Source organism: Lissotriton vulgaris, chromosome 10 (assembly GCF_964263255.1).
Source record: "Lissotriton vulgaris chromosome 10, aLisVul1.2, whole genome shotgun sequence".
NCBI lineage: Eukaryota > Metazoa > Chordata > Amphibia > Caudata > Salamandridae > Lissotriton > Lissotriton vulgaris.
In genome coordinates this window covers 823450216-823474438 of record NC_141698.1, presented here as the reverse complement: position 1 = coordinate 823474438, position 24223 = coordinate 823450216, and the positions used below count along the sequence as shown (strand labels likewise).

General features: G+C 39.2%; 1 protein-coding gene across 1 annotated transcript in view; it reads right to left on the bottom strand.

The window, feature by feature from the left end:
- The window catches only part of CNTNAP2 (contactin associated protein 2), a 2542823-nt gene that overhangs the window by 444533 nt on the left and 2074067 nt on the right, over window positions 1–24223 (bottom strand). The window contains exon 11 of the mRNA XM_086939829.1: window positions 5089–5195. Within this exon, the coding sequence (XP_086795955.1) occupies window positions 5089–5195 (107 nt within the window). The remainder of the gene's footprint in view (window positions 1–5088; window positions 5196–24223) is intronic.

Sequence of the window (24223 nt, the reverse complement as noted above, 5' to 3'; positions counted from 1 at the left end):
CTCATCAATTGGCCCATATAGCAAGACTTACACCAACAGACACCTGCCAACCAATGTAGAACAGGATTGATCAACACCTCCTTGAGATCTGGCCTGGTGTTCCTCTACTGTAAATCTAAAAACCTATTGAAAGTTTTAGACCTATTATACTCTTCATGATGCAGGTATGGTGATCAGTCCATAAATGATTCAAAGTATGTAGTTACATTCACACAGAGACCCCATTTTGGGCCAAATCATTAAGGTAGTCAAATCCTTGAATCTAAGGTTGCAACTTTATAGGACTATTTGCCAACTTTATTATACTCCCCAAAAAATCTCCAGCTGGTCATTGGGTATTCATTCTAACGGCAGGTATATAACATATGCTTTTTTCTTGTCCTGCTCTTGATATATTTTGGAAGGGAATAGCTGATGCTTTAAGGACCAATCAAATTGTATTTCCCCCCCTCACTGCTCATTTGATCCTACTCCATATCCAAGACTCCAATAGTATTCACAAAGATTTAATATCGATTCTATTTGCCTGTGCTAGGCTAGTTGTAGCCCGGTCCTGGATCTCTAGTGAACCTCCACATGTTATCAAGTGGTGGGCTTTTGTTAAGGAAATTCGCACAATGGAAATTGCGCTGGCCAATTTAAGAGGACCCAGGTCACGGACAAAAAGGGAAAAGATTTGGGGAACATTCGGATGATGTATGGAACTGTTGGGCCCAGCTCTATGATGTGTTTTTTTTAATGCTTTTGATGATGTATTGATAATGCTTTTTTTGTATACACTGTATTCCTCTTGTACAGCTTCGACAGGGAGAATTACTCTCATATCATTTTGATTTGCATTTGTAACGTTTATGTACTATCTTTCTCTTGCAATAATAAATAAAAATGTTTTTTTTTTTTAAAAGAGAGACCCCATTTTGGGAAAGTGCCAGACTCTTGATCAAATTAAATTCTTCTGGAAATCTTGGAAACAGTCAAATATTGCTATGGTAACACACCTATTACTCTTCTCAGTTTCTGAACCAAGTTCTTTTAGGATCTAAATATAGAGTTCTGGCTAACACAGTCAATAAAGTGGAGATTCCAGCTGCTCTCTCACTGTTCAAGATGCCTGCTGGGCCTCCTTCATACAACAAACTATCTTTGCTAATTAGAACATACCTCTACATATGTGGTAGGTTTACAGTAATAGTCTGTACGTACTATTGAAGCTCTTAAATCTTGATGGCAGGAATGAATCTAAACACAGTTTTCAGAAAAGATTGGGACTGAGCAACTATTCCGTCTCGACTTTGTCGTTAGAAAGGCTGGAATTAAGGTCAGATACAAGTAGATAGTACAAAACTGGCATTGCACACCATATAGATTACATTCAGCAAATTTAAGTCAAAACCCAACTACTTGAGACCTAATACCCCAGCTAATAATACTTGACTATCAATTGGTCCGACACTCCTTGTCAAGGTTTCATGTGAAAAAGCTCTGTGCAATACCTGTCAGACCATTCCATTAACCTTGTAAGATTTGTTACCATGATCTGTGTAGAATCCCTGAAATTAAAAACCACTTTGAAAGATGGTTTACAACTTTTCTGAGGGTTGTATTCTGAGACTGTGAAAATCCACAACACCACTATCTCACGATGACTGTTTAAAATAAATGAGGACTATGGCAAGTCATGAACACTTGATCTTCAGGCTCAATGACAAAATACATGTTTTAATAACATTTAGATCCCTATTTTCTCAAGACCAGACAGATGATATTTTAAGCTTCTAAATTCAAATTATTTGTCTACTAATACATAATCACCTTGTCATGCACACACTAGATTGGCGAGATTACAATATCACTTTCTCACATCACACTCTGTCGTGACATATCTCTAATGCTAAACTGTGTGCAATGATGTACCAATATGCTTGTACTGGTGGATTTTATTTTTTCATACCTAGGACTATAGGGTGCATACAAGACATTCACAGAAAAACATGTGAATGGCAATCCACTTCAATGTATAGGATTGAATATATTGCACAGTGCCCCAATACTGTAAAAGAACATGAACAAATCTGACCAATGTAGAACCATGGATAACACATCTTGTAAGACCTTATAATGAAATACTATAACCCTTTTGCAGAGCTAAACAGAACTTCCTCTTACATATGCCCAGTCATATCTATGAGGAATACAATATAGTTCTTAGCTCAAGTACTTATTCTGACATTCTTTTTTTAACTGTATATTAAACTCCGAAAGCGGACTAGTTTTTGTCAAAAGGGCATTTTAATTCAAATGTGACCCCCGTGTTCTGACTGGTGCAATGCTATCTATTTCAAAATTTCTAATAAAGAAATATTTTTTTTTTAAATACATGCATATTTTTCTAGGTTAATAATCTTTGTCTCCAAGCATTTTACTAATTAAGTTTAAGCATTTAGAACCAGTAAAAAATTATTTAAAAAAGGCTTGTTTTCACAATAATGGTGATACATTGGGAACCTTCTCCTATTTTGCAAAGCTCATGGGCTATCATTGCCAGTTACAATTCTTTTTAGTCAGTGAGTTACTTCAGGGGCTGCTCCTCAAGTTGAGCAGATGAGCTTTGATCCACAAGCCCCAGAGCTGAAAAACAAAACGGTAATACATTTTATTTATTACCATTTTATTTTTCAGCAATGCGCCCCGAACTAAGGCGCCTATTAGGATGGCGGACGGACGCACCCCTGGGGTGGAGGGAACGTCCGCAGGGGCAGCGGCGGTCCCTCCGGTGGAATTAGGATATGACCGCCACCCTGGCAGTAACGCCCCGAATATTTAACATTGCGGCGGGTGCTGCTTTAAGCAGCACCCGCAGCAAAGTTAAATATGCATGCTGTGCCTGCCGCATTGTGCATGCAAATGCAGGGGGTACCATAGGTACCCTCCATGTGCACCCCCCACCCCCCTTCACCCTGGGGGCCAGCATTGGGCCCCCAAAGAAAAGACCGTATGCCTTTCCGTGGCAGCATTGCCGCCACGGAAATGCTTGTCCAGAAGCTTATCCTAATATGGCTGGCGGTGTCTGATAGACACCGCCACCAAAGTAAAGCTTTCTGCCACGTCAGAAGCCGACTGTGGCGGAAAAGCGGTGGACGGTCTCCCCGTCCGCCGGTGACCCCCCCAGCCATCCTAATGTGGTGGGGGTCTTTTCATTCACTGCAGGGGTGATTCAGCATCCTCCGGACTGGCGGTGGCTTTCGCCGGCCCGGAGGATGCAGAATCACCCCAATCCTAATCGAGCCCTAAGTGTCAGGACAGGGCAGGTCAGTTCTGCCAAGTGGAAGCAGCAGGGAGCTGTGCACTTTAAAATGTGCATGTCTTTTCGGCCGACCGTGTTGGGCCAGCCAGACATGCGCATTTTAAAGTTCTCTAACCTAGCTGTCTTTGAGTTAGAGAGAGTGCAGGGTTCCGGTGCTCTAGGAGCACTGGGAGAGGCTGCTTTATCCAATCCTGGCACTGCTTGCGTGCTGTGAGGGCAGCGCCAGAATTGAATAGTGCAGGTTACTGCGTCCGGAGCTTGCAGAAGACACCCAAGGGGGGAGGACGTTGCGCTCAAGTTAGGAAGGTAAGTCTGCTGTATTTATTCATTTGTTTGTGCCCCCCTTTCCACCTCCCTCAGTACAAGCCACTTGCCACTGGTTTACTTGCATTTTGAATGACTAGTGCATTTTGTCTATTTTCATGAACAAGAAAAGAGAAAGATCAAAATCCTGTGTTCAAAACAATCAACACATTCTGCAAGTGTTTGTTTTAGGTCTGGCTTGAAAGTGCAGTTGTCTGCCAGATGTACTATTACATTTATTTTAAATATACATACAATGGGATTTGGCTTCCTTCAGTATTATTCTGGGTCCTAAAGCTATTGTCTGTTTGTGTATCATTCCACCTCTCAGCAAGTGCTTCCACTGAAACTAATGAGTAGTTGGTCACCTGTAAGCTAAAAGAGTGCTCAACCAGAAGCGTTGAAGTATTCCTCAACTGTAGGAGAATTGAACCCCACTGACGTGTGTTAGATATTTTGAATGCATATCAATTATTCAACTTCAAGTAAAGCTCAACTAATTTGAGTTTTAATTGAGCCTGATCAGTTTGACACTAATTGAACCTAGCCATCTAATCAAACTAATCTTTGAGTACTCAGTGAAAGTACACTTACTAAAAATCTTCCTAATTAGTAATGTCATTTACATATGCAACAAACCCAGCTAGGTTCAGTTCAGCATTGGTTTAAAAAAGTGTTCAGGTAGTTTGAGCTTTTTTCTAGTGGTATTTACAATGATATTAATCGTGCTGCAAAGTTAATGATTAGTGAGTGCTCACCTAGTTTTTTCAGGAGACATCTTGCAAGTTCAATAATTTGTTCTTACAAAATTCACATTCATTCTTTAGCTTGTAAATGAAAACTATACAGACAGCCCTCTCTTGTTCCTACATTTTCACAGTTTTAGAAAAACCAGTAGGCTAGGCTTCAATATGAAACAACATTTGTGCCTACAAGTCATGTAATTACTATTTGTGGAGGCCTGTAATTACGTGTTGACAGTTTAAAGTTTGATAAGTTGGCCTTACTAGTTCTCTTTATAATATAAAGAAGCATTATGGATTACATGTGAAAGGTTTAATGCATCAAAAAATTGGCTTGGCACCAGGATTGAACTCCCCTCAGACATTCACAAATTAATATTTAAAATGTGGGTCTGTTCACCTGACAACTAGAAATAAATATTGGACGTGCTTTGTTTTATGTTGTTCTTCCTTTCAATACAACACAACACTTGGTGATGTTTTAGACAACCGATATTTTAGGAATTTGAAATAAAGAGCACTGAGATCATATTTTTAAAGATCAAACCTGCATTCTATAAAAATAACAGGTGCACATTGTTTCCAGCCAAGCTCTTCACCAGTACGAAAATCGTCCCTTTAACTCCTCTTCAACACCGGGTTGCTCTCAGTGTGTGTTTGCATTTCAAACTTCCTCGCTCATCTCCCCAGGTCCCTTCACTCCAACACAAAACAAACGATAATCAAATTCGTACTTACAGTTATGGCAAGTTGCCCCCGAATATCCGGTTCCCTCACAGTTGCATTTGAAACTGTTCCATGTTTGTGTACATACGCCACCATGCTCACAGTGGTTTGGAACACATCTGTTTTGATTAGAGAAAACAACACATGAGAGACATAAAAACTGTTAAAAACACGCTGTCTTGTTTTTAGAAATCAATAACCAACTGCCAATTTACAACGGCATCAACATGAAATCCTGTTAGTGCAAACTAAATCACACATGGCATGACAGAATAATAGTTGAGTTATAGAATACACTAAATGTTTTCGAGTTCAGGTGGGAATCGTTTTAAAATATCAGGAAGCACATCTGTGTTCTGAAATTCACCATCAATTATTGTTTATAAAGTTCAATTGCAGAGATTAAAATGGTAACGCAAACACACATGCTGATCGTTTAGAGTAATGTATTTATTTGTCAAAGAAACAACCTGATTTAGAAAACGGTGACATTACAAATTACAAACCTGAATTGATAAAATAGGGTCATGAAATGTAACATATCTATTTTGACATATGCATTCATAGCTGTGCGTGTAAATTTTCTCTGCAATATTTTAGCAAAAAATATAGCAAATTGCGGATAGAATAGCATTTTTTCTTGGTCCATCAGTATTTCCAAAAGTCTTTTTATTGGTCTGGCTGTTTCGAAAGTTTACATATCTTATTACAGTACAGATATTTCCTAGCAATGGAAATGTACCACTACAAATATCACTATCAATTTCCTTTTTTTTTAAAACAAAACAAAAAAACATTTGTTTAAATTACTTTTTTTCAGGTCTTAGAACTAACACAGTACATTGATCAAACGTAAATGATCAATATGCATTTAAACAGAAAGGTCTGATTTTAAGGCCTTGAACTATGGACTAAAAAATAAGCAAGGGCCATGCAGTTCACAGTGTGAAATTCAAAGACGTATGCGTCATATATGTAGGAGCATGTTTTAATGGTGAAAAGCTACATATCACCCACGGCAACTAGCATAATGCGTTTACCAGTTATAAAGTAACTGATGAATTTGCTCAAAGTGGCAATTATATTTATCAATAGAAATATTACAGCAACATTACATAAGTTGAACAAAGCAACATATAATTTTGCTGGCCAGGTTTGTCATTTTGACCATGGATAATCAGTAACTGTCATATGCTGAGGAATTTAGTATATTAATGGTGGAAGGAGTGAAATGCGTACAATGGGGTAAAATGCAAGTAGGCATGCAAATCTGTTAAAGAGTGCAGTTTTCACAAACCAGAACAACCAACCATTCACCACCATCAACATTTTATTTTTCCTAAAGCTTTGTAAGGCACTACTACATTATCAGGTTCAAGTTCAAAAGCAAGTTTATTCAGTCAATAGTCCTAAAACATCATTACACATTGTTAATCCATAAAATCATTTAAATATACAAAATGCAACACTACTTTGAGTGTTGTTTACCTGCCCATGAACAAATTCGAGTTAACCCTAATGTTACATCTAAAAAATACATATAAGGTGTACGTTCTGTTGTGGAATGTCTCAACAAATTAAAATAATTCATAAAAGTAGGTTATGATAATTGTTAACAATTTTGCTTGAAAAAACTATCATTTTATTGCATGTACTCTGGTATTTTTGGCATTGAATTAACAGGGACATACTTTCTCTTGCATGGAGATTCACACTTAACTTTGGTATGCCATAGATTGCATCCTAGACAACACTTCAAAACAAAACTTGAGAACTGGTAATTCATAAATATAAAGAAACACTTTTTCTTTCCCAAGGCTTTTACTGTAAAATCAAGAGAGGGTTTTTGATTCTAAATAATACAAATATTTTTCTAATGAGATCTTTTGTGCCTTAGACAATATGATTATTCTTGACTTCAGTCAATGTCTTCAATAATAATATAGCCAACTTTCTTTGGTAAGTTTGGCCTTCTTTTCCAACACAAATGAGACATTATACTCTGCTATTCAATTACTAAAAGTTTGTTCTTGAAGTTTTCTGTAGTCTCTCGTGAGTTAGCAATGATGGAACCCTTTTGGCTACCGATGGACTCTGTAGAGCTGTGACGTAAGTGTTAGATCAGAATGCAATGAAGGCTAGTTTAGAATGTTGAGTTCACAGTTACACGCACACAAATAAAGATGTGTAATACTAAGCTCAGTGTGTGGCATAGTCATTGACAGGTACCCAGGTTTGGGAGGAGGCTACAAATGGCAACAAGATAGGGTATAAGTAACCTGAATATCAACAGTGCTCTCCCAGAGAGTTTGCGGTGGTCCAAGCAAACTGCTCGTGCATGCCATGTGTGTCGTCATTGAAGTACGGAATCGACGTGCAACTAGAGCCTCTGTGAACAGTTGAAGGAAGCAAAGACATTGCAGAGAATCTACCTGTCGTTGGCCGAGAACCTGCTGGTTAGGCCATACATAAAGGTACTGAGCTATAGATTATAAGGAGTATTGACTTAGAAGGCGGATACAAACAGGTTTTCAAAGAGCAGCCATTGATAACTGAAAAGTTGCAAAATAATGCTATGAACAGAAAATGTTAGAAAGGAAGAAATAATTGACTTACTGACCCATTAAAGAGAGTCATTATACCACTGCACTCACTGAAGTGCCTCGAGGAGAAATGCCTAGGGTTGAACTTACAGTTCTAAATACCCAAAGCAGCGTGCCACCAAAACTGTTGACTGAGGTTCGGAACAATGCTGCAGGCCATAGAAGATAAGAAAGGTGTTCGGAATAGTGAACGGTTCTTTTTCTGATGGAGACCAAGAAGAAAGTCATTTTCCAGGTATCATCGAAGATGATCCATAGGCCAGTACGTCGCAAAGTGTCACAGAAAGTTTGCACAAACCAATTCACAGTGACCCACAAGCAGTGTCATTAAGTTGTGTGCTGGTTTACAATGCTGCTGCATTCCTGAAACCACCACCACCTTTTAACACCACCTAAAAGCAAAATGCTGGTGATAGATGGGCTGTTTGGATAGAGACTCTTGATGATTTCATTGATGCACTTGAAGAAACTCATAACAAAAAGATTATCAAGTATCTCAAAAATCTTAATGGTGATGTTGTAAAGGAAGTCGTAAAGAAAATCTGCAAACTAATAAATAAGTCACACACCATCAGATTAAAGAAGCTATGAATCTCAAGTTTAATCCAATGCCTAAATATGATTGCGCAAGATACTTTTTCAGTCAAGAATAACAGAAACCTTTGATGCATTTGTGGACAGACTCAACACACTCCTCAAACACTAAGGGGCCGATTAGGATGGCGGACGGATTGCCCCCGCCTGGCTGGCGGCAGCCACCGCTGGCTTGGCAGGGCAATCCGTCCGCCATCCTCACAGAAATGACCCCCGCCACATTCGGATGGCTGTGGGGTTAGCGACCGGCGGAAAAAGTGCTTAAATATGGTGGCGGTGTCTGCGAGACAACGGCAACCATATTACGATGCCGGCGGTCCTATGCCTTTCCACAGCGGCATTGCCACTGTGGAAAGGCATAGGGTCTTTGCTTTGGGGGCCCGTTGCGGGCCCCCAGGGTGAAGGGGGGGTGGGGGTGCACATGGGGGGTACCTATGGTACCCCCCTGCATTTCAAAGTACAACATGGCAGGCACCGCACAGTGTCTGTCATGTTGTGCTTTGAAACGCACAACATGCATTTTTAGCATTGCGGTGGGCGGTGCTGGATGCACCCGCCACTGTGACGGGTGCATCCTAATTTGACGTACGGGACCTCCGCCCCTGTGGCGGATTATTGATGGATGCTCGTCAACAAATGCTGAGAGAAACTCTTAGTCTGGAGTGAGACTTAATGGCTGTCAGAGTTGAAGAGCAGGCTGAAAGACAAGCTGCTGAAATGAAGGCCAGAGGTGTCCAGAATTAATAAATCAATCAAGAAGTAGTTGTAAAGCCCAGCTTATATCCCTATAGGTTATCCAGATGCTGTGCTGCACGAATCTGTCGAAGAGCCATGAATGAATCAGTCATGAGTGTGTAAAGTAAGCCAAAGCAAAAGACAGAAGAACACAAAATGATGTCTACATGTAAAACGAAGTTGTGGTTTTAGATGTGGATTTTCGTTTCCACATGAAGATAAATGTCCCGCCATTAGGAAAAATATGTAAAGGCTGTCAGAAGGAGAACCATTTTGTGATGGTTTGCAAAGTCAGGAAAAAGTAAGTGTGTCACAGCACAAAGACAAAAAGGCCACCAGAGCATTCCAGAAGCAACATTCGACTCACACCCACAAGGCCAAGCAGCGACATCAGTTAAAACTAATCAACACTGAACCAAGTCGATTTTCATCTAAATCCTCATCAAACTGTTCTTCTGTATCATTATCAAGTGAAAGTGCAAAGATGGTTGTGCCATGTCAACGTGAAAAGCACGTGCAAGTTAGACTGGCTGTATGTGAAGTAAAATGTCTGTCAAGAAAACGTCGGCATGAAAAAAGCACCAAAGTGATTCAAATATTATCTGAAGAATACACTGAAAGCAAATGGTTGTTTGATACCTTTTGAACATTTTGCCTGAGCAGAGGTATAATGAATTGTCTCCATTACTGCAACTTATGCCATTGAAAATTAAAGTGTATAGATGGCTGCCTCAACGCCCTTAAAAAGTCAAGGTTCATTTGTAGTGCCAATGAAACTCAAGAAAATGAAGGTGCAAGCACCCAACCATGTGCTTCAAGGTACAGAGTAAAGTGGCTGTTTACTCAGTTTCAGCACAGATTTCCACAAACTACAACTTGAATGCTAACCATGAAATAGTAAGTCAATTACCTTTTGCTTCATGGTTTAGGAAAATTTAAGACTATAAAAGTAAAGTTGCATATTAATGAGGACAACTGTTTTATTTCTCCAAGTTATATACAAAATGCTTTTTATTTACAAGAAGCTGTTGAAAAAGAACTTGAATCGTTACTTAAGCTTGTTATCACTGAGCAGCCTACTGGTCCAATGCCATGGGTTTCTCCTATAAAGGTAGTGTCCAAAATGGGCAGTGAAGGAGCTGTACACATATGTGCTTTTTCACGATGTCATTCGACGTATCATACAGCTGGTCATGAATGCACTCAAATATAGCAATGACACATTGGTTTTTGGAGCTACACAAAAAGAGTACGAAAAAGCTGTCACCCAAGTATGTCATTTACATGCTGATGCAGGCTTAACTTTGAATGCAGATAAGTTTGAGCTCCATAAGACAAATTAAAAATTATTTGGCCGTATCTTTTCTGATGGGGGTATACCACCCAATCCTGCTAAAGTACACACGCTGTCGAATGCGGATCCCCCACAAGATGTTTCTATGGTGCTGTTAGAAATGGGATTCCTTGTTGACTGATGCCATGCAGGAATCACCACTCTAGTCAGGGTAAGCTAAGCACACACTAAGAGATAGCCTGTGCTCACCCTCTGGTCACTTGGCATAGAGCAGTTAAACTTATCTAAGAGTCAATGTGTAAAGTATTTGTACAACACACACACACACACATATACACACACACATAGTAACATAATGAATACACCACAAAAAGACTCCACACAGGTTTATAAATATGGATTATTATATTATAAACAAAACAAGACCAAAACTACCAAGTTTCAATATGTAGAAGTTGAGATATTGAATTTAAAAGAATAAATGCAGTAAAGCGCTTAGAAGCAAGTAGTGCTAAAAAGGTTATTTTAGTTCACTCTGAACTGGGCAAAAGTGAAAATTCAGGCTGACCCCGATGGAGCTCCAACTGGCTACAGGGCCCATGCAGGCCCTGGTGAAAAAAGTACCTTTGCTGGTCGCAAGCAACGAGATGCGTTGATGTCAAGCCCCACGGGCACAGGATGCATTGATTGTCTGCATGCAGTGAAGGCGATGTGTCAGTTCCGAAGACGGGTGCCGGAGTCGAGAGGCATGAAGCGATGAGCCGGATTCTTCCATGCAGACAAGGGGATGCGTCGATCTCAACAAGCTACAGCGACACGCTGTTTTATGCGTCGATCTCTGAAGGCAAAGCACTGTTTCTGAGGGATGTGCCAATTTTACTTCTACAACTGGGTTGATGCGCCGGTTCTGATACACGCCGACAGGAGATGCATACATTTTGTAGCAACACAGCTGTAGCACCCTGTTCTGTGCAGAACTTGAGCGGCAACTCAGGCCAGGGTAAGACTCACAGATCACAGAGTCAAGCAGCACAAGCAACATTGCAAGTAATCTTTTGTGTCCCTGAAATTTCAGAAAACATGAGGCAAGCCAGCAAGCCTTTGGATATCACTTTAGAGTAGAGTTGAACTCTCCTTCAGCAGAGTCAGAGAGCAGCAGGGCAGCATGCAGAAAAGCAGTCCTTCCAGAAAAGCAGTCCAGTTGAGTCCTTTAAGCAGCACAGCAGTTCTTCTGACAGAGGTCCAGTTCAAGATACAGAAGTTAGTAGATAGGAGATTCAGACACCCAGTACTTTTAGTCAAAAGTCCTTTGAAGGAGAGGGTGACTTCATAGGAGCTCACTCAAGTGTACAAGGATCGCTTTCAACCCAGTGCTGTCTGCCATGCAATCAAACCTTTGTGTGAGGTCAGGCCACTACCCTTTGAAGTGTTTCAGTCCTTCCCATTCCTCCCTGCCCTCGAAGACCCATCAGAATGCAGATGAGTGCTCAGAATGCAGATGAGCCTCACCTTCCTGTGTTTATGGCTGTCTAGAGAGAATGCAAAAAGTGCGGTGCCACCCGTCCCAGACCAGATGTGTATTGGAGACAGGATGCAAAGCACACTGAGTTATATGCACAGAGAAATGTTTACTTTCTAAAAGATGCATTTCTGAAATAGTAATGTGATATCCATCTTCAACAGTAAGGATGATTTCTCATTACAATACTAAAACTATCAAACATGAAAAAGCTCCTCCTCTATGATCAGGAATTACCCCTTAAAAGCTTATAAGAGAATTCCCAATGCCAACTGATAGGAGTGGGCCTCATAGTAGTGAAAAACGAAATAGGCTATTTCACTACCAGGACATGCAAAACATAAAAGTACATGTCCTATCTTTTCCTTACACAGCACCCTGTGCATAGGGCTACCCAGGACCTACCTTAGGGGTGACGTTTAAGGCTTGTCAAGTGGTTTTAAAGGTCAACTCGGAGTGGCAGTAACCTGCACACACTTGCCCTGCAGTACAGGCCTGAGACATGGTTAGAGGGCTTCTTAGGTGGGTTTAAAAATCAATGCTGTAGGCCCACTAGTAGCATTTAATTTACGGGCCCTGGGCACATGTAGTGCACTTTACTAGGGACTTGTAAGTAAATTAAATATGCCAATTGGGCATGAGCCAATGTTATCATGTTGAGAAAAGAGAGCATATACACTTTAGCAACTGTCAGCAGTGGTAAAGTGCCCAGAGTCCTAAAGCCAACAAATAGAAGGTCGGAAAAAGAGGATGAGGAAGGTAAAACGTTTAGGGTGACCCTTCAGAGAGGGCCATTTTCCAGCAGGGGTGTTAATTTCTTGGCATGATCAGTTACTGTTCCAGTTATATACAAGACTTTGCCACTGTAAATGCTCCATTGGGAGCATTGACGAAAAAGAATGTTTCATTTCATTGGGCACCTGACTGTGAGAAAAGTTTTAAGAAAATCAAACAAGCTAATGAGAATGCTACCAAATGGCATACTTCAATCCGAAGCTTCATACAGAGGTTGCTGTTGACGCTAGCCCAGTCAGGTTAGGCGCTTTCCCTGCACTGCACAGCAGATACCCAAATGCTTGAAGGCATTTTGTGCCATATGCAAGTAGGAGTTTTTCCCAAACAAAACATGGTTATTCACAACCTGAAAATGAAAGTTTAGCCATGGTACGGGCTTGTAAACATTTCCATCTATTCCTGTTAGGGAAGCCTTTTTTGCTAGTAACAGATGATCAGGGCTTACTGATTATATTTGACAATCCAAAGGCCAAGTTGCCTCTTTGCATTGGACTATGGGGACTACGATTACAAGAGTACAATTATACCATTGTGCATCATCCAGGGAAGGATCAGAACGCTGCTAACTATTTTTCCCGACGGCCTATACAAAGTCACGGTATTCCGCCCAAGACAGCTGAAGCCAATGTCAATTTTATTGTAAAATCAAACACACCAGCTGCCATTTCATTAGCCGAGATTATCACTTCTATGAGCCATGATAGTGGCATGCAAAAGTTGAAAGATATAATTACACATCAGTCATGGAACCAACACACTCAACCTCCCACCACTGATGGTGAATATCAAGAATACAAAAATGTCAAAGATGAACTGTTCTTAACTAAGGAAGGAGTTCTACTGCAAGGAGTAAGAATCCTGAATCTCGAGATAATTGAAGTGGGCCATGAAGGATATCATTAAATCATTGTCACAAAACAAGCTCTCTGAGACCAAGTCTGATATCCTTATCTTGATGACGGTTGAAAAAGAATTAAAGGCCTGTCATCTATGCATCTGCCTTTATACAAAACTTACTCAACACACCTTACAAATATCAGAACTCCCAAAGCATGCATGGGAGAGAGTAGCCATTGACTTTTTCGATCTACTTGACAATGGACATCACCTGATGGCAATTGTGGACAAATACTCATGATTTCCATTAGTTGAAGATCACTCATCTACCACTTGAGACTGAGTCATATGGTGTTCCTGCCATATTGAAATCTGACAATCGTCCGCCTTTTAACAGTCAAGAATTCAAATATTTTTTAGAGCATATGAATATAACGCATCAAAAGAGCACACCTCTGTGGCCGCTGGCGAACGGCCGTATTGAGCGCTTTATGAGCACGCTAAACAAAGTAGTGCAACGTGCTACTCTTGAACAGCTTGAATTATAAACAGCGTTAAACTCCACCCTAAGAGCTTATCCTTCAATACCTGACTCAACCACAGGTGAAAGCCCTGTGACATTGATGTTTGGGAGAGCAATGACAACCAAGTTACCTCGATTGGCCAATCAAAGAGAGAAAAATTAGAATGCAACTTGCGAGAAGGATGAAAGTGTATGCTGACAAAAGATGACCGGCAAAGAACATTCATCTTTAAGACAGGAGATTGATTGCTCACACGCAGAATGTTGAAAAGAAAATCTGATACTCCATTTGATGCAGAACATTTTCATGGGGTGTCTACCAAGGGATACGTGGTGACTGGCCAGTGCCATGTGGAGAAGTGTGGCTCACTGGTTAGAGCAGGCAGACCCTGAAGCAGAGGTCTGGCCCAGGACCAGGGTTCAATTCCCGACGCGGCAGGGTCTTGAGCTCAAATGTCCACGGACTCGATAATTCTCGCTTCGGTGCCTGACCTAATCATGGGTTCACACTCTGCAACTCTGGGCTTTAAGCTTGCTTAATCTCCACAGCGGCCCCCGCGGCGGGATGCCTGGCTTTCACCTTGGGGATGCCCGTTAGAGGCTATCTCACAGGGAAAAGCCAGGACGGGTTCCCAAGGCAAGCGCTGAGATGCCTCCGGGTAGTCGAGCGCTATATAAGAACATACAAAAAAAAAAAATGGGAAGCCTGTTACCAGAGGCTCCTCTCGATTTTCGGCATTTAACTCATCGTTCATCAGAGCTACATGTTGAAGGAGAGATTGTGTCTGAAGCATCAGTGAATACAGTTGTCTCTACACCTTCGACACAGCTCCTGAACTTTGGAGGTGGCAGTTTCCAATGTCAAGATCAGGTTGAACAATTAAAGCACCAAAAAGATTAATTGAAGAGAGGTTAAAAGTATGTATATATATATATATTGTAAAACATGTATTATTTAACAGAGGGGAGATGTAGTGTCTTGTGAGTTAGCAATGACGGAACCCTTTTGGCTTGTGATGAACACCTTAGGGCTGTGGCATAAGTGTTAGAGTGAAATGCAATGAAGGCTGGGTTTGAGTTTGCTGTTACCCACACATAAATAAAGACGTGTAATACTAAGCTCCAGGTGTGGCGCTGTCATTGGCGGGTACCTAGGACACAACACTTTCCATACAAACACCCGCTTGTTCAGCCCATGATTCAAGGTTATATTTGCATTGTATGCTTTGAAGCATGGATCCTATTGGTTGATTTAATATTCATTTTAACATTCTCTACATGTTCTCAAATAACAGTTGGATCTAGACATTTTAAAACAAATAAAACCATTGGCAGAATATTTTTTTGTGAGCTTTGAACAACAGTACTAAAGAATACTCTGTCTCTCCATATTGATGGTGGAATGTTTCTAAAGTCTGAGCTTTCAATAAAGCCCTGATCATCAATGAATTAAGGTGTTTTCTCCAGCTTAGGTTTCTAGGAAATTACTAAGCCAGTGTAACAAAAACAGTTCATAGTCATGGTAAATTGTATTGTATGGTTATTGAAAACTTTTACAAACTTCTGAAAAGAGATAAAAAATATACAGCGTACAATGATAAAATCATATGATTAAAACAAGCATTGTTAAATACAAGCAGAGGGTATTCAGCTGAACCATTCTTTTTAAAAGCAGGTAAGAAACCAGTCTCAGCACATAACGAAACAGACCTTTGAGCATGGAAATAACACAGTGTGCAGAATTCGCAAAACACAGATCTGCTGTGAAGCGATAGACCTACAGAATACAGGCAGAGAAGAATCAGCGGAACCATATTTTTAAGGGTTGTGAAAGTAACAGATCACATTTTTACAGGTAGATTATAAAGCAATGTGCAAAATATGCAAAACGCAGGCCTGTTGTGGAACAACAGATCTGCAAGCGGTATCAAACAAAAACAGGTCACAAACATGTCTTGCTCAATGGCAGACCTAATACAGTTTAGGCAGTGCACGTTTAAGATCAAACCAATACAAAGAATGGTGATAGTCAGTGAAATAGTGTGAAAACACTGGGCTATGCCCAAACCCAGAGAGTAGGGCAGCAGATTTGACCATTTTTAAATTATTATGAGCAGCAAATATGAAGTGCATTGTGCAAAATGTACTGATGACGTTGATGAACCCGGCCCATGTGCACTGAGCTGTGCCAGCAGCTATATAATTGATCTTAAGCTATATCATGAAGGACATAGTATTGTTAAAACGAGCTTTGCTCAGCCCGATATTGGACATGCGGTGATGGGTGATGCAATGGAATAAGAAATTCAGCATTTAAAAATGTGTTACCAGGGTACTGGTGGAACTGACAATGTCCACTCCCGTTGCAACCATCCGGAGAAACTTAACAGTTTTGACATTTAGTAATGGATTCAATGGATTCAGGCTGGCAATGACTGCCTGCTACGAGGTGCGCACTCGTAGCCAAATGATAGTGGCACAGAGAAGAATTCTCCTTTGCAGCAGCAATTGGGGGCAGATAGATCGGATGTGGATTAAAGATTATGTTCTTTGTTCCTTGTTCCTTATCTGCATAAGCGTCAACTTGTGTCATAGGGAACTGAAAGGCATCAGGCCAGGAAGTGAGAACGAAGACTCCACTCACCCAGTCTTAATGTCAAAAGCCTTGCCTTTATCCATACTGGGTATGTGCAGGAAATGTAGTTCTGCTGCTTGGTGGATGAATAGGAGTTTATAACTGACCATGCATGGGAGCGCTTAGTTAACTCTGACAGGTCCTCAATGTTGACATCTTTTTCCAGTGGATGTTGATAGATTCCTGAAAACCTGGTGAGAGAAGTGTTTGCTCCAGCCTTAGACAGCACTCAGAGAGTAACAATAGGAGCTAAACTCCTGCACTACCTTGTCTTCAGGGTACCATTTAAAATGTGATTCTTTCTTACCAAATGCTTATAATATTTCTAATATTAATACTGTATGCCTACTGCTGTAAATTGTACTAATATTAGATCATCTTTATATTGAAGGCAGGAAATGTAAACATATCCCTTTTCAGAGAAAAAAATTGAGAGTCTCTCAATAAGGATTGAAAATCTGCTACATAAAAGCCAAAATGGGGTGGTGCCAATACACATGCCTGCTGAAGTTCATTCTCAATGCTTATTTTTCTTGAAGGTGTCCTTATGATTAAGCTCCAGTTGTGCCCAGTTGTATATATACAATGCTTGAATGAGCGATAGCAGACACTCGGGAATTGTCCACTTAGCCTTTGCCAAATGTTTCCTTGCTCCACTGAATCACATGGTGTTTAAAATATATGAAACAACAACATAACCTTCTATTTGTCTCTATTTATTTCTAAATTAATGACCAAAGGGAAAAGCTATGTTCCATCGTAGAGTGGCCCCCACAGATCCATCATTGCTCAATTGGTAAATAAGTAGTATGTTTAATCTATTCATCCAAGTGTTCCAGCAGACACTTTGCAAACATGTTTAAAGGTATATCCATTAGACCCATCATTCTGTATACTAGGCATACTTCGATCACCTTTGTTAAAGATTGGTTTCAAAACGGCAACTCTCTACGATGTTAGACCTTGTCTGTTTTTGGCTATCACGTGGATAAAGGGTGCCCCAGTTTCCACCTATCAGTCTATATTAATATTTATTGTTACCGCCAGGATATTTTCTGGATTTGCTGTTATACTTCATTTATGGGTATTATATTTTTTTGGGTTGATTAAACTAATAAGTTCAGAGTCTGGCTAATTCATCTGTAATATTTACATTCTTTTTAGATCCCCATATAACCTCTTTGCACATAAAATTGAACCTGTGGTTGTATTCACGCACCATTTGCCATTTCCAGAATCATTTCTGATTCTTTCTATTTATAGCTTTCATCGTTATTTTCTATTGCTTTACAAAAAATATTCTTTCCTGTTTTTTGTGACAGGTATAGTCCCTCTTTAAGCATTTCATTTTAAACATATCTACAGTATTCTCTCCTTTTTTCCTGCCTCTTCCCTTTTGTGAATTCTGCTTTTTAGCTTTTGGGAGGATGGATCATAAACTATTTTTAGAACTTTGGAGTGCATTTTTTGACAATATTCATTATGCAAGGAAATTTCTAGGCATGTGAGTACATTATTCGTAATCATGGAAAGTCAGATTAATTTATTTTAATTTCACCCAACATCATCTGTGTACTGCTGGTTTGTTTGCTAAACTGTTAAAAGGTGGATATTCGCTTGTTCTAATCTAGTTGTGAGTCTTCTTGGGTTTTTAATAGATAAGCGCAATACTCTATTAGACATAGATTATTCTTTGGACTCAAACTTCAGGTGATGTCTTCCAGAGTTGATGTCTTCCAGAGTTTTTCACATGCTTAGGTTATTACAATATGTAAGTTTTCATGCTTGAGCTTTTGTTCATTACTCAATTTATTTCAGTTCTTCTTAAACTTCTTATCCCAAAACTTATTTTTATTTGAGGCGTGTTGGACTTGGCCCTTTCTGGATTGTCATCCTCAAACTTTTTCCTTCCCCTTCCTATTTTCTGAACCAGTTTATGTTGACTTTGGGGACTGTTCACTTTATCGTTCGTTGGCAAAACAATGTTAAAGTGACTGTGCTCTGTCCTGTAAACTTGGTAACTTTGACTTACACCTAATTAGCATATTTAATTTATTTGCACGTGTCTAGTAAAGAGTTGTACTACATGAGCCCAGGGACTGTAAATTAGATGCTACTAGTGGGCCTGTTGCACCTATTGTGCCACCCACTTAAGCAGTCCTTTAAACATGCCTCAGGCCTGCCATTGCAGTCTGTGTGTGCAGTTTTAGACGCCATTTTGACCTGACAAAACAAACCTTTTGTCAGGTCTAAACCTTCCTTTTTAACACATATAAGTCACCCTAGGTTAGGCCCTAAACAGCCCATAGGGGAGAGTGCAGTGTATGTGTATTTGAAATGTTGGACTTGTACTTTTACCTTTTACATGTCCTGGTGGTGAAAAACACTTAAATTCATTTTTCACTACTGCAAGGCCTACTTCTCCCATATTATAACATGTGGTTACCTTATTATATTTATTAATTGATATCCTTCAATTGGAAGCAGGTGAGATTAATGAATGAGTTTGGTGTTGAAAGATTTGTCCTTTAAACCCCTTTTTAATCGTAAAGTCAGATTTTAAGGCATATTTCTCAAAATAAACCTTTAAGAAAGTTGGCATGTTCTTGTCCTAACCATCTGGTACTTGCAACTTGTTCCTGGGTCACATGACTAGGTGTAGTTGACCTTCAAATATTCCTCATAGAGAGCCACACAACAGAGAGTATGAGTGTTGGCAGGATGGACCATCTCTGACACAACAAGGGGGCGGTGTTGTCACCTACCACACTTCAATTCAATGCGGCTGACTCAGCACACACACACACAAAGGATTTCACACTAGACTATTGTGCGCCCAGACAGACTGAGAGGAGGGCAGGGAGGCAGAAAATTCCAACTCCAGAAGCTTCTTCCAATTCAAGGTGGGCATCAGATATAAAAAGGGGACCCTCAGTCCCACTGTTCTGTATACATCTGGACCTGTGGGAGACTCAGAAAAAGGACTGCTGTGCTGAGGACTGGACTTGCATCTTGAACCAGGACAGTAACAGTGGCTCCAAGGGCTAGATGGCTTGACCCAGCGACAGAAAATGCTCTTGCATCTTGACCCCTGCCTCGGACTAATGGGTACTATGCCAGCCCATTTGTGGGCTTTACCAAATCGAATGCAGCACAATGCAAACCTGATGCAGCTCTTCACATCGCCTCTTCGGAACTGACATAGTGCAATGCAGCCATGATGCAAGCCCGATTCACAGTCCTAGAAGCTCATCGGAACGACCACTGAGTGATTCATTCTTTCTACGGACCTCGGAGCTCCTCACCCATGCTGACACAGCCTCGATGCAAACATGCATCGCAATCCTCCCAGCTTTTCAAAACTGCTGCAGCCGATTGCACACTCGATCTGGACCTCGCATCACTCCTCTGGACTGCCATTGTGCGGTGCAAGACTACACAACCATACTTTAAGGTACATTTCATAGTGGGACTAATTTGGTCCCTGTATCTGGCCCAGGCTTCATCGCAGTCGGTCTTAACTTGAGGCTTCATCCTGGTCAGGCACAACCAGATATCATCAGTTGGCACTTTGTGCTTTTAAGCACAATTTTTTATCACATTTTACTCTATTTTTCTAAATTGGTGTGGGATTTTTCTTGTGTTGTGTTTAACTTTGTAACTGTTTGAAGTGCTGCATACTTTACACATTGCCTCTAAATTAAACCTGAATACTTTTGTGCCAAGCTACCAGAGGGTTATGCACAGGTTCATTTGACATTTGCTTGTGTTTCACCCTGAAGAAAATTGTTCTTGCTGCTTGAGTAGGGTATTAACCCCTCCCCCCTCAACCAGTAGCCACATTTTTTACAAGGAGCCATATACAGTGGTGTTCCACGGGAGGGTGATTGGCTCTGGAGCATCGCCTGCATGATGACTCAAGATCAGATTTACATTACTAGACACCAGCTGTACTTCGCTCCTTTGTTTAATTGCTGGTCCTACAGCTAAAATAGTGTCCAATGCCGAGGTTTATGACATTTGTTGTAAAAGGCGAAAAGAAAGAGACCTTAGTTATTTCACTCCCATATATTGATTCAACTAAGCTAATGGTATTTCGATTAGCTGAAGTATAAGGATAATTTGGGGATTTGTTTCAACATGTTTAAAAGTTGTTAGCTATCAACTTATGCTATTTTTGTCATTCCTCTGTCTGTCCACATATAGATCTAAATTATTTTGCAAGATCATTTGAGGTTATCGTTTTTTTCATTTTTGTGGGTGCTGATGCAGTTCCCTGCTCACAAGATGACATTTGATTTCTTTTTCACAGCTACTTTTATAATACTCTATGAGGTTCCATTTCAGCAAATTGTGATTTCCTTGGGGGGTTTCAGTTTTGCGCACTGATTTCTAATGTTTTGCAGGTACTGCATTAAGAGGAAAACATCTGACAATAAGTATGATGACCTTGGGTTAAAATTTATACGAGATAATGTCATAGATGGTAATGTATCACCCTGATAATTCATTGGACAATTTTCTAGTTGTAAAATTAACATCACTGTAGTATTTACCTAGTTGGCTATTATATCGTCTTCCAAATTTGATTCTTAAACATTAGTTGGAAATAATTGCGATATTAAAAGGGATAATCGGATAATCTTGGGTCATGTTTTTAGTTTAATAAAAGGGGGGCTGATCTCAAGCAAACTTGTCAGGATAGATTTCACTGTATCGGCACACTTAAATATATCCGCAGCAATAGTCTCTTTCCTTAGGTGATTGTGATTCATATCTTCAAGTGCATTATTGGCAAGTTGATTTTGTTACAAAATTATGAATTGATTTGGTCTATGTTGGTACTTTAGATATGGTAGTTTTATCATGGGATGTCTTAACTTTCAACCCTCAGCATTATATTTTAGTTTCTTTTGAGCTTCACTTGTTAGATTTCTGACTCTGGATGCCTCCTGAATTTTGGGTATTAGGGGAAGGAAAGTTTTGACTGTAAGTCATCCTTATCGCACTATTCATTACATTAGCAGCATAATAGTATGAGTTATATTTTTTATTCTAAGGTAGTACAATATGGTGCTGAGACAGAATATAAAGTTGGAAATATCAACTTACACAAATATCGAGTTGGAAATATCGTGATTCAGAAATATTGACAGCAAGAATGTTGTAGTCAAAATATCGAATTTAAGGTAAGAAATATAGTTTTTAAGAATATAGAAGTCATTAATATTGTTTGCAAAAATATCTATGTTTAAAATATCAATTTTGTAATTAGTGTTATGTATTTTAGTTTACATATTAAATGTATGTGATGTCTTTTTTTTGCGTAAGTATTGTTTATGTGTTTTAATATATGTGGTAAATTTTTAGACTGTATGATTTTATTTTAATTACATTTTGCATTTATTAGTTCCGTAGCGGGTTGTGGGTTTATAGGGGAATAGGGTGGGAAGTAATTTAATTATAATAAATTAATGATTATTTTTCATTTATTTCATTTAGATTTTATAGCGTTAATTGTGGGAAGTAATTTATTTGTGAATAATTATTAATTGGTTGTTGATTAATATTAATTAATTGATAATTAATTATACTAATTGTGTAATTGTTTTTTGGTGTGGGTTGTGGGGTGTATAGGAGTAAAGGGTGGGAAGTAATTTATCTATGATTAATTATTAATTAGTTGTTAATTTATATTAATTAATTGATTGAAAAATAATCATAGAAATGTTGTTATTAATTTAAGGTGCGGGATGTGGGGTTCATAGGGGTAAAGAGTGGGAAGTAATGTATGTTTAATTAACTAATAATTAGTTGTTAATTCATAATAACGAATTAATTGATAATTACAGCAATTGTGTGATTTTTTTAGGTGTGGGTTGTGGGATTTATGGGGTAAAGGGTAGGAAATAGTTTATGTGTAATTAATTATTAATCAGTTCTTAATTAATAATAATGTATTAATTGAAAATTAAATATGGAATTTGTGTAATTAATTTTAGGTGCAGGTTGTGGGGATTATAGGGGTAAAGGGTTGGAAGCAATATTTGTTTATTTAATTAGAAGTGTAGTTGATCATTAATATGAATTAATTAATTAATTTATATTTAATTAGGGTATTTGTTCATATTTTTTGTGTGTGAGTTTTATTGTTATAGGGGTATAGTGTGGGGACTACATTAATTGTATTTACTTCATAATTAGTTGTTAAAAACTATTAGTTTTTTAATTGAAAAGAAGTTTTAATTGTGTAATATTTTTTTTATAGTTCAATTTTCACTCGGGGTTGGGGGGCTTATAGGGGTAACGTGTGGGAAGTGATAATATTTCTCTAATTGGTAATTAATTATGTTAGTTGAGGAAGTACTTTTTTATTTAGATGTGTGTTTAATAAAAAATATTTATTTGTTTGGATTTTTTTATTTTATTCAATATAATATGTGTAGGTATTTGTTATATGTATTCAACATTATAATCTTAATTTTTAAATTAATATTAAATATATTTGCTTTTGAATTTTTGGGAATAGTAATTTCTACCCCACCCTATCAAACACGTTCCCTACTGTTGCAGTCCCTGAAGAGGGAATAGTAATTTTTATTGCTCTGCTATCCAACACTTTCCCTCTGTTGCAATTACTGGAGTGGGCATAGTAATTTTTACCCTTCCACTATCCAACACTTTCCATACTGTTGCACTCACTGGAGTAGGAATAGCAATTTGTTCCCCTCCGCTATCCAACGCTTTCCCTACTGTTGCACTCACTGGAGAGGAAAATTTAAGTTTGAAGATTTTTAAATAGTGTAATGTTTAAATGTATAATACTTAGCAGTAGAGAACATATTTTGTGACCAAAAGGCAGGAAATTGAGAATTGAGAAGGACATCAGATCCAAAATAGAGAGGAGCATGTGACATTGCAGATCATATACACAGGTTATGAATTGCTATATGTGGTGTGTGAACATTAGGCAATACCCATACAGGGTTTAATATATGATAGATATGTTCACAACTGATGTCATTGTGATGCGTTGGCAACAACTGCCTATTCAGGGCGCCATACTGTGATCTCTACACTATGTAGGATTAACTGTGCAACGTGGAGGTCTTTGAGTGAAAACGGATAATGCCTATGTCAGGCTTGATATGGGAAAATATAGAGAAACGCATAGTGAGTGGCATGACGATTTGGAGATGATGAGAGCCCATTCAGGACAGTATACTCAGACTTCTCACATACCTGTGTTTTCAATCATGATCCTATGTGAATATAAATGCATGCTTTAAGATGGTCGAAACAAACGGACAGACTGAAATTTGATTTGTAAGTCCATTGTTGATGTTGAAAAGTGACCAATAAAATGTATATTTATTGATGCTGTTTCACAGCGCCTGCCATCATTAGGAAAGGCGGGAGCCAAAACGCGTCTGTGTGTACTCAAATCCCAATAAAAACTGGGTAACTGCTCCTGCGAGTGCTCGTGGATTCCTACTATGCAGCTGTGATGTTAAAGCACGATTTTTGCCTTCACGCGTAAAGCACCCGCCCGCGAGTGAAGGGACACAGGTCATTTAAATCAGCGAGATACATATATATATATATATATATA